Consider the following 18,395-nt stretch of genomic DNA (forward strand, 5'->3'; position numbering starts at 1 on the left):
CGCGATATGGTCGACTATGCACTGGGGCAGAACTTCCAGTATGAATGCGATGCTGTACGAAGTTACATCGCCCAAGAGGCTGCCCAGTGCAGTCGAATATGTCAGAGAAGCTGCGAAGTAAACTAAAAATTTTCGTTCTATCAGAGTCATTAAGATCGGCAGAAATCATCTTCTCGAGTTGTTCGGGCTCAGTTGTGGGAGATACGGGCCCTGAGTCATTTCCACAGACAAGGGCGGACAAACATGCCGGACTTGTGTGGAACAGACCGATGCGAGCACCCGCAGGCACCACGCGGACTTCAGCGGTTATGTTCAGCAATCATAATGTGGCCTCGGATTGAGCGAGCGTAAGCAAAGCATGAGGGGCACAGAGGGAAGAGCGCAGGAAGATATCTGGATTCAGCGAGAAAAGTACATCCCCAGATACCGATGTGTCCGCCCTAACAAGAATGGGCGACGCGGCATATGGAGGAATGCGTGTCGTATTCACTACTACAGCCGAAATATTTCGCGGCAAATGTTCATCCAGAAAATCTGAAAAATCGCAGATAGGGCTCAGGCACAGCTCATTGCGCGCGCAGTTGATAACTGCATCACAAGCGCGAAGGAAGTCGCATCCGAGAATAACGTCCGCAATACATCTAGGCAAAACAACAAACTGTACAAAGTACACGTTGTCGCCAACGGCGACCCTACCGGTGCAATATCCTAATGGACGAACCGAACCTGCATCTCCAAAACGAACATGACTTATCCCACAAACTGGAGTTAGAACCTTATGTAACCTAATACGTAAAGAATCCGACATACATGACACTGTAGCTCCTGTATCGACTAAGCCATCAATGGCGCACCCATCAAGAAACAGAGAAACGTAATTCGCTGCCAGAGGAGGACTTTCAGATGAATAGGAGTACGCAACCTGACCTCCTGTAAAACAGCAGGTTGCGTTACCTAGTTTTGCGCTAATGTGGTACCTGGAACCGCAGGATGAAGAGGAGATACCGATCGACGCCTTGCACGAGGCGACGGTGACCGGGCGGTCTGTACTGTCTGCGATCAACTGGCGGAGGCGGCGAGACTCCTGAACTTCGGTCGCCATAAGCATCACCATTCCAACTGTCTTCATAGCGCTGCCATTCATTTTGGTCATAGGGCGTGTAAAAAGGTGGGCTGCGGCGGTACCGAGTACTAGAAATACGCTGCTGAGGATGTTGGAACTGCTGAGGAATATAAGGTCTTGGGGAGTATTGTTGATAGCGTTCGCGGCGGAAGTCTTCCTGACGTTGCTGGCAAAATCGGGAGATATGACCAGGGAGACGACAGTAGTAACATATAACCGGCGGTCGGTAGTAATTCGGTCTTACACGTGGTGCGGTAGAGGACCACCCAGACTGAGCTGGCGACTCAACACTAAGAGGTGCTACAGCGGCAGGGGTAGAGGCGCAAACACTCGCGTACGTCCGTGTGGATGGTATCGTGACAGCTGACAGCTCCGTCTTTACCAGATCTCTGATAACTCGCTCCTTTACAGGATCGGGCTCAGCATTGGGACCGGGGTTTGCGTTGCTATTCATGGCATCCACAGAAATGGCCGAAAGTTCTTCACGAACTATTTTCTTCACAAGGTGCGTCAGCGTGAGGTAGTCGGTCGAACGCGGGTTATCTTCGCAAATACCGATGTGGTGGTGGGAATGCGACTCATCGAGGATGCGTTTCCGTCGGCGTTCTTCCATCCGACTACAGTCGTTTGCCAGGTCTAAGACCTTATCGTATTCCTTCGCCGCGACAGAAATATAGAGTGTAGGAGACAAGCCTTTCAAGAGGTGGTCAACTTTATCTACCTCCGACATTTTAGAATCGACACGGCGGCATAAGGCAAGGACATCTTCCATGTAGCTGGTAAATGACTCACCGTGCGCTTGTTGCCTAACACTGAGTTTTGAGGTAGCGTCTGACTCCCTTGTCGTCCCTTTGCCGAAGGTTTGAACTAGAAGGGCTTTAAATGATTCCCATGATGGAATCTGATCTTCATGGTTGTCAAACCACACGTGTGCAGTATCCTTTAAATAGAACACGACGTTCAATAACTTAGTAGCGTCGTCCCAATTGTTATACGCCCCCACGCGGTCGACTTGAAGAAGCCAGTCGTGAACGTCTGTGTCACCCGAGAAGAACGGTGGGTCCCGCTGACGGGTTAAGCACCGGGCAGCTCCTGATGTTGACTGAGACGGGGGTGGCAGTGGCTGCGTTGCTGGAGGAGCCATAGCTGATGAGATGGTAAATCCACTCCGCAATTCCAGGTTCAACTGTTGGTAGATGGGGATAGAGCACCTCCACCAATTTGTGAAGAGAAAACGTACAGCTGTGCAAGCGGTATGCAGAGGTTTAATTATAGAATGAGCGAGAATGAATGAGCGTGAGTTTCGTCCTCCTCTCCCACTTCGTAACAATATTGCCACGACGAACCGTCATCAGGTCATTTGGGATACAGCCGGACACTGGCCCGTATAAGGGAAAAATACTACTGGCCAAAACTGGCCAAGACCGTACACCACTACGTAAGGACGTGCCGGGAATGCCAACGACAAAAAACGCCGCCGGTACGACCTTCTGGGTACCTTCAGCCAATCGCACCGCCGTCGGCGCCGTTCGAGCAGATTGGGATGGATCTACTCGGGCCCTTCCCGCGTTCGTCTTCCGGAAATCGTTGGATAATCGTCGCCACCGACTACTTGACACGCTATGCTGAGACTAAGGCACTTCCACAGGGCATAGCAACAGAAGTGGCGAAGTTCTTCATCGAGAACATCGTACTACGGCACGGAGCTCCGACCGATCACCGATAGGGGAACGGCATTTACAAGCAGGCGATGTGCCTGGAAGCTTCTTTCTTCTTCTTCAGCGTGCGCCGGGATGAGATGTACCGTTTCGGCGGGCACGAAGCAGTACATCTCATCCCGGCGCATGCTGAAGAAGACGAAAGAAGCTTCCAGACATATCGCCTGCTGCACGTGCTGTTTCTAGACTTTTCGGCGCGACGCTTAAATGCTTGTGCGCTCCAAGCTGGAGCATTCATTCTTTGGACTCAGTTGTGTTCAGAGAGCTATCACTCTTGTGTTTTGCTACCAAGTAGTCTAATAAACCGTTCGCTGTTTATTCGACGACTCGCTGACCCATTTCGTTTCGTGACAATATCCTGGGGACCAAGCTATAGGTCTCATTTACATCCACAGGACACCCAAGAGACCAGGATTTCGGCTCTAGATGCACGTCGCAAGAACGTCCCCGTGACATAAGCTTTTCGATATATGACGAATGTGGCAGGTTGTTCAACCGCTTTTAGTCAACCATTAAATGCATTACGGGACACCATGTACAGGTTCCACTGATCCAGTTCAGCTACATGCGCTCCTGTGAAGGTACTTAGGGCTCACAAAATACACACCGATACATTTTATTTCCGGACAGAAATAATACTGCCCCCGCCATAAAATCGAAGAGCAGGCTCTTATATTAGGTTCCTCTCCCCCGAGTAAGATAAGGTGGTGCGCCATGCAAGCATTGGCGCCAATCGTTAACCGTGCATATCAGCAACTTTGCCATAGCGGTTGGACCATATACTGAAATACAATTTCTTTTTGGGACGCTGATTAAGTACAGTAGGGCGTGAAACATTTGAATCGGTGACGAGAATATTTCTTTGCAATTAACGGAAGTCTGTAACGACGTCTAATTAATCCTTTAACATTTCTGGCATCTCCACCCATCATATACTGTGTCTTTAATTCAAGCTATCATCTATAATGTGATTATCTGCTCAATGAAGCTGTAATACGGATAGCTTTCATCATTAGCTTGAAGCGTTTACGTACATATTTTTTAGAGACGCTTGCGACTGATAGAAATATCTAACGTTTTTACTTATATTCCTCATATTTCGTGCTCTTACAAGTTGAATTTTTGGCTCGCTAATAGTTCACACCTATACTTAGGCCCATTATTCTAGGCCCCAAGAGATATTGATGCATTCGTAAACCATTACGTTCATTACATTACTGAGGTACATTACTTAAAGGTCAGCTCCGGAGATACCTTGACTTCTTGAAACTGTAACAATATTCTGGAAGCCCATATCGAACTGTGTCTGAAAGCACCCTTCATTTCCACAAAACAGCCCCATATTTTAAATAATCGTAAATTAACCATTTCGAAACAGGCATGGGGGCCGCCTTTTTTATGACTGCAGCTGTTCACGCGGTCTATATCGCCGACGTAAGTGATATCAGTGTTCTTCAAGACTTCCCTCCCTCTCTACGGAGCATACGCGAATGTAAACAGGCGATGGTGGCAGGGAGCGTCTGCTCGATCGACGTAGGCTTCTTGATCGCATCGCTTTTTTAATATTTGGGATGATCTGCCAATGCTAAAACACATGTGCAGTTAGGATTCGTGCAATTATCCTGTCGCGTTCTGGCCAGCGGCAGACTGGCTAAGAACGCAATGAACGTCACGTATATCGCCAACGGAACTGTGCTACGCCTACATACGAAGATATTTTTATTCGCATTGTAGGTGTCTTTGATAAAGTAAGTCAATTCATCGATTAATTGAAGACTTCAATCTCTTATAGTTACGGCTCACCACTGCTGCATGACTTGCGCATATCTTTCTCACTCTCGAATACCTGGCGTTGGACGTTACAGGAGCAGTAATCACATTTCTTGGTATTATAACTGGGTGAACGAGTTGTGTTTGGCAACGCCATGTTATCGTATACGCACTGCAGGTACTACGTACGTAAGAATTGGGCTTGAATGACAGCCTTAGTGTAGATCCACGATGAACGTATTTGCCGAAATTTTACACTGTCGAGAGCAAGCACCAGATACAAGAACAAGATACTTACATGAGGGCATACGTGGCTTATGAGAGCTGAACACAAAAAGAAAGGAAGGAAAAAATAAACGAACACAAAAATACTCTGCACAGTACAAGGACACCATGCAAGTGTAATTATCAGGGATATCTTGCACCTTATTTCGGCTGGTTTACTAGTGCAGTGCAGCCATGAGCCATCACATTAATTCACCACAAAAAGATAGAAAGAAAAAAAAAACAGAAAAGAAATGAAGATGAGTTGCTTCCATATGTGAAAGACACCAGTATTACATCTGGATCTGCATGCTGGTTTCAGGAGCCGATTTACTTCTTGAATCAATGCACATCTCCACACGTTCCACAGATACTGTAATTTTACACGTAACACTGAATAGACCATAATTTTATTGAATACACAGAGATCATAAAACTATCTGACTCCCCCCATAATCCCTCGCAACAGGTAAACAAGCACACTGCAAGATGGACAGAATACAGGTGTCAGTTGTGTCTGTGGTAAGTCTTAGGTGCAGAATGAGGTCATTAGCCACAAACCAGTGAAAGGGGTTGCAACACCACCATCCCACATGAAAAGCTTCTTCGTACCAATGTGTGTTTTACAAACCAAGGATGGAATAGAGCGTAGAAAATGGGCACCTTGAATAGCAAAACTCAAGCAGCTCTGACGTCACAGACCTCAGGGCTATCAGTGGAATTGGCTGTACCTCTGAGGTCCTTGACATTCGTGCGTTAGTCAGGCATCTGTTCGAGAGCTTTTATCTCGCGAAGTATGACACATGAAAAAAAAAAAAAAAAGATTGATCAGCATTATGGAGCGCCATCCATGATGCACCCATGATGTAACAAACCACGTCTATGAAAGCGTCCCAACCCCTTTGATTTTTCCCTGGCACTTCATGTAGTAAAAATGGCTAAGGAGCATGGAGTACCATTTACTGTGTGCTCCGAAATTTTGTGTTTGTTTCCCCATCCCCTACAATTCAACAGAAGCCACCGATTAATGGCGAATGAAATGCCAAAACTAAAAATCCTAGGTATGCGACTGTTTGTACATGTTCGCTGAAGCCCTTCTGCTGTCGACTTGCATTTAATGCCTTGCAGAGTTGTTAGCGTTTACTCATTCACTGTAACTCTTGCGGTGAGCCCCCCATGTGTAGTCTCTTCCTTCTGTTCGGGGGCTCATGAACAGCTATCGTCCACAGAGATCGAGCAGAGCACCAGAAAGCCCCTGGACATACCCTGACATGAAAATTAGCATTAGTAGAATTCCTAAAACAGACAGAACAGGCTTGTGCTGTAAAGAAGCAATGCAATTCCCTGTTTCAGTAGTTTTCTCACACACATTCCTTATGTGTAGATACAATATGTGGCACACAGATAAGGTGGAAGTGATACATGACCTACTTACCATGACATACTTAGATACATGACCGAGTAACAGCACTGAGACAAGGAGACTTTTAGTGCACACAATGGCGGGATGTCCTTCAGAAGGGGAAGTACACCCACTATCCGCTACAACACTTCGAATGTTTCAGTTCCTGTAAGTGAGGAATGCAGGACAGCTGCTTAGTAATCGCGGCTAGCTTGAAATACTGTAAATCACCTTCGTGGGGCCAAAGCAGCTTCCCAATGTCTTGATGTGCACATCTTGCATGGTGACTTTGATGCTCATGAATATGGGAAGCAACATTATGATCCAAATATCCATGACATGCCAGAGTATGATGAGCCATTTTACCGGAAACAGGTTGCCATTATCATTGCTTGTCCATGTGAGCACACATGTACATGTTCACGATACTGTGGCACCATTATTGTTCACCAGTGCTGCTGTATGTACCTCTTTCTGGGGGCCTGAGAAAGGAGAAGCAGAAATTATAATTATACCTGCTAAGGCTAATATTGTTAGGAAAAGCGCAAAAAAGCATCTACATATTTAAGAGCTACAAAATGTGATCAACAATGTTGACAGCATAGCTTGCCCCCAGCTATACCCCTTCTAATAGGAAATATGTTGTCAACCAATTGGACAGCATACATATGTGTTATGACGGTGTGCTACAAAGCAAATGTGGCCCTCTTGCAATGTGCCATGTGTCAAAACGATGATTCACAGGTAGATGAGTCTTTCTCATGACTTCACCTATTTCTGCTAATCTGTGACGAGCATGCTGATCGTCATCCCTTGCTGGTCAAGGTACTCAGTTTCTGGAGTCAACTTCATTGGTATAGAAGGACAGAATGGAATGTCTGGCACGTAATAAGTTTACATTACAACTTGAATACACAGCACTCACAGACACAGCCCGGCTTTTAAAGAGGAACAACAATATGCTACCATGTATGCAGGATATGGTGTGGTTCCATGGTTGGGAAAAGGCTGAGTGTGATCACACAGAAGTCCAGAGTGTCTAAAAACAGGAACTCCTATTCCTAGGTTGTTGCTGATTTCAGCTGCTGTGACTGTTTTGTCTTCCCTGTGCCCAAGCTCAGACTTCTCCAAACTCATGTAATTTCTCAACCAGCTTCTCTGAGAAACTGCGTAGTTTTACATACAACCGCGGATTATAGGGTTTAGCAGTCCCATATTTGTCGTTCACATGTTTACATGCGTTAAAAAGCTCATGCCTTACCTGTCTGTTGCAGACAGGCGACTGATCCTGTTTGCTTCATCTGTGACCGATGTTCGTGGAGCTTCCACTTCGGCTCGCATTCGCGGCATCGGCGACGTTTCGAAAGCAAGGCTCCCGAACAGTTCAGCACACGGAATTTCCTTCTCGATCGCTGAAATGTCAGAAAAAGTTCTGGCCGGGCTCGAAGTCTCCGCATTTCTTGCTTCGACGTCCATATTGAAGATCGCTTTCCGGATGCCGCCGCTCTCACAAACTCACTAAAAACAGAACTTCCGGTCCGGGTGCCCAATGAAGCATGAACCTCATGCTTTCATCACGCACACGGAAATTGGCGGATATCCACCAAGGTATATCTAAACTGGTAGCGAAAACAAGCGAAAATACTAAATCAGACCCATCGGCAAGGCTACCATCATGAGGCGCGAGCAATCCTGGGTGTTGACAGTAGAGGTACGATCGTAAACACAAAAACTTTAGAACGTGGGCATGGGTTGTGTGCGTACTAATAGGTTATTCATAATTTCAATGTAGAAAAAGCTTTCTGTTGCCTCGCTCGTGCACATATACGAAATCATCTACCACCCGAGTACGTTTCCGTATCCTGCTCCTTTGCGCATGTGTCACAGTGGGCTTGTTTATCCGTGCATCTGTGTATCCGTGCCGTGCGCCCGTGCATTGTAATGCGGAGTTCGTTACTTTTTGGGTTAAACAGGTAGCGACGACACCATGTAGGCTAAGATTAACACGTGTGAACTAATGAATACAATGCATCCCCTGTTGCTGGCGCCGCGAAAAAAAAATCATGGGACGAGCGGCCATGATAGCGTGAGTGTTAGCAGGAATCAGCTCTGCACCAACGATGTCATGTTTTGTTGCAGTGGCCACTCATTGAATAAATGCAAACATCTAATCACTGCGTGTGCGTATTGCTCTAGGTGAGCAATGGAGCTTAAGTGAACCTTCCTCGTTTCTGTGTGATATCACGGTGCCCTTCTGTTTGGAGTTGTCAAGATATGTGATAACTATATGTATTTCGTATTGATATGTTTCATTAAACCTGATACGATTTATTTTTTCTGTGTTCTCGTCTGGTACTGTTGCACGGGTGAGGAAAAGGGAATAGAACGCAAACGAAGTGCGCGAACGGAAACGTGCCATGCACTACTTATTACTCATACTGCTGACGTCACCTCTGACGCCATTTATTTACAATCGTAGTAGTCCGCGCAACGGATGGAGGGCGCTGACCGTCTCTATCATGGCGTCATACTGAAGACACAGGGGCCTATGGGAGCTGCGCTACCTGTTTAGATATACCTTGTATCCACTACAAAGAAGCTAGATTTCGGCGCCGATTGCGCGAGTTGAAGAGGAAAAGCGAAGCCGGTTTTCAGCTCCTCGTTTGGCAAACTTTGCCGCCGCGCACAGCCAAAATATTTCGCTTGGTGGCATATTAGCATATTATAGCTTCGTAATAGATACAAACGAAATATTTGTCGAACTTCTGGTCAGAGTCCCTTTAAGGAAGAATTCGAAAGATTCCAGCGTCGTGGATTCGCAGAACCTTCCTTGGATTCGGGTTCGAAAAATTCTGTATTCGTCCCAACTTTCGTAATTTATGATATTTGCTGCTGTGTCCTGTTTCAAATTGTCAATTCTTCCAATGTTACCTCGCGGTGTCATTTGTTCTTGTTGTATGTGGTAACACGATGTATTATAAGTTACTAAGCTTTTCTATTCCATATCCTACATAGTTATGAGTCTAGCATTCCTCCCGTGACAGTCGTTTTGGCAGATGCTGCCTCCTTGTAATGTCAGCCGGGTTGACGGGCTCGTCAAGCTGCATTTGTTTTCGCGACCACGCCCATTGTGCTGAATGCGAGATCAACTAAATGAAATGAATTGCAGGGGTTTGTTCGGCACGTTGTAGGTGCGTTCGGCGCATTTTACGATACCACACAGCGAGTGAGACAATAGACAGTTACTTCAGCACACTTTAATTCCAGATATACTACGCAACTGTCCGATTGCTTCGGGGGTCTCAAAGTCTTCAGGAATGAGGTGTTTGGAACGCATGACACATATGATACTGGTGGGCTTCACCCCAACGCTTCAGTGCAGCAAATGAAGCGTTCTTTACATGTGGAAAATTTGGACCCTAAACGGTAGGGGGGGGGGGGAGTTCGATACGAAAATTCGCCCCACTCCCCCCGCTGATTGTGGGTGCGACAATACACACATACTTGTGCACATCGCAAAATCCGGTTGAAAAAAAAAAGAACGAAAATAATTGATTTGGACGTTCACAATACGATTACATGTATAGGCTGTCATGTGAAATGAGGTGGTGTCACGAGGATGTAAGTACTTTGAAAAGTTCATACTTTGAAAACCTTTCAAGAGTGCTGCTTGGATAGACGGCATGAACTGCAAGAACTTTCGCGATCGACACACTGGTCCCCCCGTGTGGGTCGGGTCGTCACAGATAGGGGGGGGGGGGGGGCTTGATCTCCCTCGGTCGAATGTGTTGTACTCGATTTTAGATTCCTAATACATGGTCTCTATGGGAAATGACAAGGTGAAGCCTCCTTTACGTTTTGTCCCGAATTCTTGGGCACAAACCACAATGTGTGTCCTTTAAATCACATGACATGATGCTTGATGACGTTATACAAATTATTTATTTTGTTCAGTGTCCACCAGGGAAAGTTGTTACCTTATTCTTGTACCCTCTTATGGTTAATACCTTCTTTCGAATGCTGACTAGCTGTGCAAGATGTTCTCTTTTGTGTGTGTGTGTCCTTGCGACCCTGCTATACTCCCTCCGAGAAGCAGTGCCTGAAGGAATATAAAGGTGAGAGAGCTAGTGTGAAAAGAGAGTACTATCTAATAAAATTGAGAAAATCACTCCGTGAATGTGTGGATGGAAGCTAGTTGGTTCTGATCGTAGCTGCGTAACATACGATGGGACAAGACACGCTGGTTGAAATAGAAACGCTGGCAGATGGAATAAACGTGTTGTTAGAAGGTGTTTGTGACTACCCGTCGTATACGCCATGATCAGTTACGATGAGAAATGTATTTGCATAAAATACATAGCTGTCTGCTTCAAGAATGCTGTTAATACAATGATAGTGTTGGGACAACACAAATACTTCGAAATGAAAGCATGCAGCTTACAAGCAAGGCATATAAGGTTCACCTTCTCGTGGTGTTGTCTGTGCCACAGGTGTGTTGTCAGCACACCGCATTGCAGTTGCAGGTCGGTTTCTTCACCACGCATAGATATTGGCCATTGTGAGGCATTGTGAGTGGTCATTGGTCATTGTCCAATGGAGAAGGTGCCAGCATGTTTAGTCCGGGTTACGTAGACATGCACTAGACAGTAGCAATCTCACACTGCTGTGCTTCCAAAATCTTGCAGTCCTATCCTCTGTAACCTCGAGCTCTATGAAGGCACTACTAAAGCATGAGGTAGTGGCAGGAAAAGCACGGTAATTTTAGAGGACAGGCCATTTGTAGTGGGAGTGACAGTAGAGCTAATCATATGACTGACCTCTCAATTGCGTCTCTCTGCAGAGAAGTGCAATGTCATCTGTATAAAGCAATATCGACAAACATGTTGCCTGAGTACCCGTTGACAATTTGCATTCAGATTTCCTTACCTCTTACTACATCGAAGTCGTAGCCTCCATCAATGCCTACAGCTGTCATCCTGCCTAGAGCAGTGTTGCGGATTTAACGAGTCAAATCGGATTTAAATCAAATCCATGTTTTTCGGAACACCGCAGATCAAATCCAAATCAAGTCTGGATTTAAACCTGAGGCAACAAATCAAATCATTTTAAATCCGGATTTGTTTTTGGTGTGCTAAATCAAATCCGGTTTTAAATCCGGATTTATCAAATTCGTCAACGAATCCGAGGGCAAAAAGTTCCCGAAATAACTGTACCATGCAGCTGACCATGTCTACTAGGTATACAATTACTGCATGCATTCGCTGGATAAGACCCGTGACATGGTACAAACACCTATAAACGTCACCTGCAGCGGAGAGTATGAATAGCCAACAGAGCGATGCGAAGGTTGAAGCTCACATTTTATTTTTACGTGGATATCGGAGTAACATTTGTCAAATACACCTACTCGGCACATATGATGAAGCCACCTGTGGGGAATTATGTTACGCTAAATGTGATGGCTGCGTGCTGCACACCACAGTTGTGTTGTACCAAACTCAATAGTACATCGCCCAATACGCGTAAGCAGTCTTATTCTCTCAGGTTCTTGTTTAGAAAGACCAGCTGCTCCAATGTAGCTGGATGCAGCCTGTTTCTCTTCGCGGTCTTGATCAGGCTGGCGGCAGAGAACACTCGTTCAACTGCTCCAGAACTTACACGTACTGGAAATACATGTTTCGCTAACTTCTGAAAGCAGCGGATAGTGGCCGCTGCGGACGTCCAGTAGCCGCGAGGGTTAACATCATCATCTACTGTACACTCGCTTAACTAGAGGACTATTTCGTCGTTCGTTCTTGCATTACGACTTCTGCGGTGGCATCAAGTTCACCATAAGCAAGCCACTATGAAAAAAGGCTACCAACATTCACATTCCTGTTCCTGGACACAGTGACTTCATACGACTGCTTCTCATGTGCACATTTCAGGACTTATTTTAGCAATCTCTGGGACACCAGAACGCGACATCAGTCGCAGTTTAGAACCAACAAAACAGACAAAATGCGTGTATGGTAGTCCTTTTCTCGAACGTACCTTGCCTGAGCTCGGCGACCCAGTGGTGCGCTTTCTCCAATACGTTTCACTTCTAAGAAATGATAGAAAGCTGTGATACCGTTGTGAATGAAACGTCGAACTGCCCATGTGATTATGTGTGAGAGTATTGCATGACGTACCCTTAGTGCTCGGAAGTAAATATGTCTATAGGCCTCAGAGGTGGTCTGTCTGACAGACAGACCACTTCTTACCCTTGTAGCAGTCTACAGACAGTGTCCGTAGGCTGCTATACGCAATCGAAAAATCACGGGATTTCTTTTTCAACGAAACGGAACCTTTGGCGGGACATTGGGAATCGAGATGCGGGATGCAAGGCAAGCCATCCCAAATCCAAACATTCTTTAAACCTTCTCCTGATTAAGAGTTGCATTGCGTCATGTGCAAACATATGCGAAATGCATTTCAGCCAAATGTCTCGTAAAAACGTAATTATAGAGACGGCTGACAAAGAATCTGCCTGCCCGGCAACGTCAAATTTAGCAGCTGTCAAAATCCAGCCATTTCCCTTAAAGAGCTTGACCAAATACACATCCAATTCCGTCGGAAAAAACGTGATTCAGTTCAAATCCAAGTCATCTGCCAAAATTGTGAGTCAATCCAAATCCAAATCCTCGCCACATCTTCCCCGTAAATCAAATCCCAAATCAAATCCACGAGCCCTTTGATGGATTTAAATCAAATCCCCAGATTTAAAACCGCAACACTGGCCTAGAGAGGCAACCAGTCTAGCAATTGCATTTTGAATTCTAAAAAGCGACTTCGCAAGTATATTGCTTGGCGTAGCATCATAACAGCGAAGCCTCGATTCATAAAGTCTTACCTCTTTTCTTGTTCAGGCTTTTTATTTTATTTCAGGTGGAGTGTGTCGTATTTCTAAGACAGCAAACAAGCTGTCAGTGATTCGGCCCCACGCGTTAGATTTTGCCTCTTGTGGCCCATCTCTCGTGGCGTCGAGTATGCACTTATATGCCTATAGTAGCTTCTACGTCACGTTCAGTAAACGAACTTTCCCAGGGGTGGCCAGTCTACAAGGCTGACACTGAAGATGAACGTTTCGAGGGACATCCTTAGAATCGCGTGTTTCTTGCGAGTGATCATGAAAATCTTGTAAAAAGTTTGCCTGACAATGTCGCAACACGAGTGAAAAGAACGCAACATGGGATTTCCGACACCCTGTCCAAGCTTTGTGCATGAAGGCCTCGTCCGGTAGATTGAAAACTCTCCGCCTATGGCCACGTCATAGGAGCACTTTGTCGTTAGATACGTTCTTTGAAGAAGACCGAGAGACACGAAAATGGATCTATACCAGCTAGCCTGCACCCTTTCACTTGTTTCATAAGATACTATCTTGTTTGTTAATCCGACCCTAGAGCCGCAGTGATTCTCTTAAAAATCATGTAGCGCAGTTTCAGTGGTTTCACTACGTTTTGAAAATATTATATAGAAAAATCAAGCGCATTCTTTCGACGAATTAAGCGTGCGTGAACAAGGGTTCAATGTGGTAATGACCTGGTTTCAGTGTGCCAGGTTTCCTGGTGCTGCTTGAAGGTTAGCTAGAGATAACAGATTATCGTGGTTTTTGCTTCTTGGGACACCTTGCGTGAAGCTCTTTCCCCTCGTCAACTAAAATATCAATCTGGTACAAAGTACTGTCTCATCGGGACCAGAGCTCATTCGCGACAGCATGTAGTTCCTCAGAAAGTTAACAGAGAAACAAGTACCAACCTGCTTGATTCATTCCGAACTTAGAGTATATATATAAAAATGAAAACCACCCTGTGAACTTCCCTGTCTGTAGTACGAGCTTCTCTCTCTCTCCACCATTGATTTATTTATCTGTCAACAGATATGGCCACCTCGTTGTTGTAAGTGTAGTGTTTCGCGTAATCGCAAAATTTGCTTGTGAGATCTCTTCCATGCAGAACACAATACACCATTGCGCGGGGTATTTTGGCACCTTCACTGTGATTGGGCTACCGAAATTCCGCTACCAGCGAAGCTACAGATAAATACCGAGGCTATCGGCGTCACTACCGAACTGAACACCCCCGAAATAAGGGTTGCAACCTCCGATACAAACACGTCCTGCGCTAACCCACAAGTGATATTTCATGACGTCATCACAGACGCTCCGGGACCTGCAGACGCCCGCCAAAGGGCGCTCCCTGATCGGACTTGTCCGTGTGACGTTCTCTCCGATTTTTGAGAGCGGAAAATACCATACTCTCAACATCTGGCATCTGCTTTTGCAATGAAGCTCGCCCAATTACAGCGTACGAAGTGTAAGAAAGCTTGTCGTGATAATATCCACCTTACAGACATCACCAGCCTTAATCTTTGTACTGTTTTATTAGACCACCCACAGACTTCTGTAGGTCCACCGCTAAATGTTGTTTTTAACCTATCAGGCGTTACGTTAGGCAAAGCTGAAACCAGCGTTTTATCCAAAGGACTGAGCTTTGTCCCCACTCCCCATGATGTTGATGAATTTGAAATTCTAAATGATCTCCAAAATTTAGGTAGACGAATGCACTTGCAAACATTTTTTTCACGGCAGTGCACGCACTGAAGTAACGCCATTTAAGAAACCTTCCATCTGGACCCCTGACCCATCAAAAACTAGCCCTATGATCGACAATTATATTAAAGCAGTATCCAATGACATCAAAGGCCTTCTTAACATTTCTGACAACCGGGGATCACTTAATTTATCTAAGCAAGAAAGGATAGCACTACGGAATATCAAGTCTCGTGATGATATCATAATCAGGCCCGCTGATAAAGGCGGAGGAATTGTCGTGATGAATACTTCAGACTACGTCAGCAAAGCAAATGAGCACCTCAGTGATGCTAGGTTCTACAAGCCTCTTGACTCTGACCCCACTCCACTATTTTATCGCACAATTAACCAAAAGATCAGCGCGCTAATCACTAACGATTCTATTCCACGTAACATTGCGGAGTTCATTAGACCCAAAAATGCTACTCCAGGTTCATTTTACCTATTGATTAAGGTACACAAGAAAAATAACCCCGGCAGGCCTATAATATCAGGAATAAACACACCCACCGAAAACATTTCTCTCCTTTTAGACCATTCTATCAAACACGTTCCTCCGCTTCTGCCTTCTTACGTAAAAGACACCAATGACTTTCTCCTCAAAGTCGATTCGATTAATAAGCAGAACAGCGATTTGAGCAACGTCATCTTGGCTACTATGGATGTTACATCTCTTTATACAAACATACCACGCGATGAGGGTCTCGATGCGGTGAAAGTTTTTCTTGAATCTTTCCCGTCTGAAGTTCTCCAGACATCAGCTGTCCTCTCGCTCCTTGAGCTTGTGCTCATGTACAACAACTTTATAGTTAATGAAAAACATTTTGTCCAAATTCAAGGTGCAGCAATGGGGTCACGCCTGTCTCCCAACTATGCGAATCTTTTCATGGGGCAATTCGAAGAAAAAACATTAGCATCCTTCCCGATCAAACCTTTAGTCTTCTTAAGGTAGATTGACGACATTTTCATCGTATGGTCGGGTGATGAACCATCCTTAATTGCGTTTTTCGAGCATTTTAACTCCGTACATCAGGCCATCAAGTTCACGTGTAATCTTTCCCACTCATCAGTGAATTTTTTAGACGTGACTGTCTCTATACAGTCTGGTAAGCTGGTCACGAATCTATACAAGAAACCCACTGACAAACGCCAGTACCTTCATTTTATCAGCTACCATCCTAATACTCAGAAAAGGAACATCCCCTTTGGTCAATTCACTCGTCTAAAACGCATATGCTCTAACCCAGAAGATTTTGAGGCTTGCGCTGAAGAAATGTCCAACGATTTTAGAAAACGAAACTACCCTCCCAACCTTATAAACAATGCTCTCTCCGCGTGCAAATCTCTAGATCGGGATAAATTACTTTCACATGAACCGCGGCAGCAACAAAACCCCTTATCCTTCGTTACCGCCTATAACAAAGCACTGAGTGGCGCAGGGTCCATTTTCACCCGCCATCTCAACATACTTCCACAGCGACGAAAAACTTAAAATAATTTTTCCTGCTCCCCCCAATATCACATTGCGTCGATCACGTAACATTCGTAACTTACTAGTTTCATCCCGTCTATCCCGACCAAATCCTGGGTGTTCCCCTTGTGGTAACAAACGCTGCCAAACATGTCATTAGCCCATGTACATTTATCTCGAGCACCTCAAACTCTTTTATTTTCGAAATCCGACAGGGATTGCACTGCAACTCTTTTAACGTATGTTACCTTATTATGTGCACTAAATGTTGTATTCAGTATATTGGAGAAACCTCGAACACCATGAGGGAAAGGTTTTACGGCCATAAATCCGATATTGTTAATAACCATCCTACACCCGTTTCTACATATTTTAACCTTCCTGGACATGCTTTAGGTACATACCTCAAAATCGTTATCCTTGAATCGGGTTATAACAGCGACATGAAGCGCAAAAATCGCGAATCCTTTTTAATTGCAAAATTCCAGTCTCTAAAGCCTCATGGTTTGAACATCCACGCAGGCCCACTACAATTATTGAACCCGTAAATATAGTTTTTCAAATAAAAAAAATATAAAGATAAACACACACACACACAACTCTCCAATTTCCACATTTTCTTCGTTTGTCTCTATCCTGAGACCACCTCCGTCTTCACTTTCTCACGGTCCATTGGTCACCTTTGTACTCCGCACCTGTGTCCTCATTCCGTCGCCATAACCCCCCTCTTTTTATACTTAATTCCTCGAACGTCACCAACAAGTGCTCTCGTTTCCTGTGTATAAGCCCTTGGGCTCCCGTTATGTTTCGCTTCTGATACCCCTGCTTTTGTATTTATTTTCTTTTGATTTTTATCTGTGTTTGCATCCTTTCCATCAACCTGTTACCCTCTCATGCCAGAACTCCCCCTTCAACTGTATATATGTGCCTGTACCATGTTTATATTTTTGTAACCTGAAGAAGTGCAGTCTCGTGCACGAAAGTCTTGTTTACCATGTGTAAATAAATAAGTTGTTCCTACCGTTTAATATCACTTTTTGATTTACTCACCACCGGCAACTTGACATCACCTATTTTTTCTGCCTTCGTATCTACATGAAATTTCACAGAAAGCAAGAAAATCGGAGTAGATTTACACGTAAGATGCACAGGAAGGACTCTATTATTCGCATCGGATTTTCGGCTTTATTATCGGTGAAGAACGAGGAGGAAAGCGGCGCTAAAGTTTCGGAATTGACCGCGAGGGATGCGAGAGCCCTTTAAGTATGCGTTACGAAATGCAGTAAAATTTACACTGTTATGGCCATATAGTGCAATCCGTCACTGCGCTCTCCGCCACACGATTAACAAACTAGCCTCTAGTTCTCACGAAATTTTGAAGCACACGACAGAACTCATGCCTATATCATCGACTACACCACTTGCTGCTTTCCTGAGGTAAAGGAGGAGCAGGGAAGTTTTACTATTGTCACCATGCCGTTTGCGAGATCCCTATAATGGCAACCTGAACGTTTATTCCAGCAGGAAATTAAGTTTCGACCAGTTCTCCTGTTGGATGGATGAGTTGGGGGCGTGCACAAAGCAGTGTGAGTTGCGCAGTCATTTTGGAGTCTTCTGACTAAGATTGATGGGTACTGGAATGTCAGAGATCATCGACTGTGTTTCGCAGAAAGTAGATATTGAGCTTGTGCGCTGCAGGAAAACCCATAATAGTTTAGCGCGTGAGTCTAAAATTTCACTCAAAGATCATATTCAAAAGAAAGACAGCTTCCGTGTTACTGGGACTAAGGGTGACATCTTCCCACTAGGCATATGACGACGTTCTCCGTGAATTGTTATAGATCTCACTCGGGCATCCGGTGCACCTGCATTTCGCTGACCCGGAAATCGTATCGCTTCTCTACAAAAAGGTATAAAACTTGTCTGAGGACGACATTGCGCAGTTTCACTTTGGTTCTTGGATCCAAATGTGCGGGGCTTTCGTCTTCGTTTACCTGTTTCTTCTTCAGGCGCAGACGTGGGGCCTCGCTCGT

The 18,395-nt window shown here is 45.1% G+C and overlaps 1 protein-coding gene across 3 annotated transcripts in view; it reads left to right on the top strand.

The window, feature by feature from the left end:
• Positions 1 to 18,267: 18,267 nt before the first annotated feature.
• Positions 18,268 to 18,395, top strand: part of LOC135373191 (A disintegrin and metalloproteinase with thrombospondin motifs 2-like) — a 159,275-nt gene continuing 159,147 nt past the window's right edge. For 2 of the 3 annotated variants that reach the window (XM_064606429.1, XM_064606430.1), the window contains exon 1: positions 18,269 to 18,393. In XM_064606429.1, coding sequence (XP_064462499.1) covers positions 18,330 to 18,393 — 64 coding nt within the window. In that variant the 5' untranslated portion in view covers positions 18,269 to 18,329. Of the gene's footprint in view, positions 18,394 to 18,395 lie in introns of all 3 variants that reach the window. The other variant, XM_064606432.1, reaches the window with a different exon arrangement.

The sequence above is a fragment of the Ornithodoros turicata genome, unplaced genomic scaffold (genome assembly GCF_037126465.1).
Source record: "Ornithodoros turicata isolate Travis unplaced genomic scaffold, ASM3712646v1 Chromosome22, whole genome shotgun sequence".
Lineage (NCBI taxonomy): Eukaryota > Metazoa > Arthropoda > Arachnida > Ixodida > Argasidae > Ornithodoros > Ornithodoros turicata.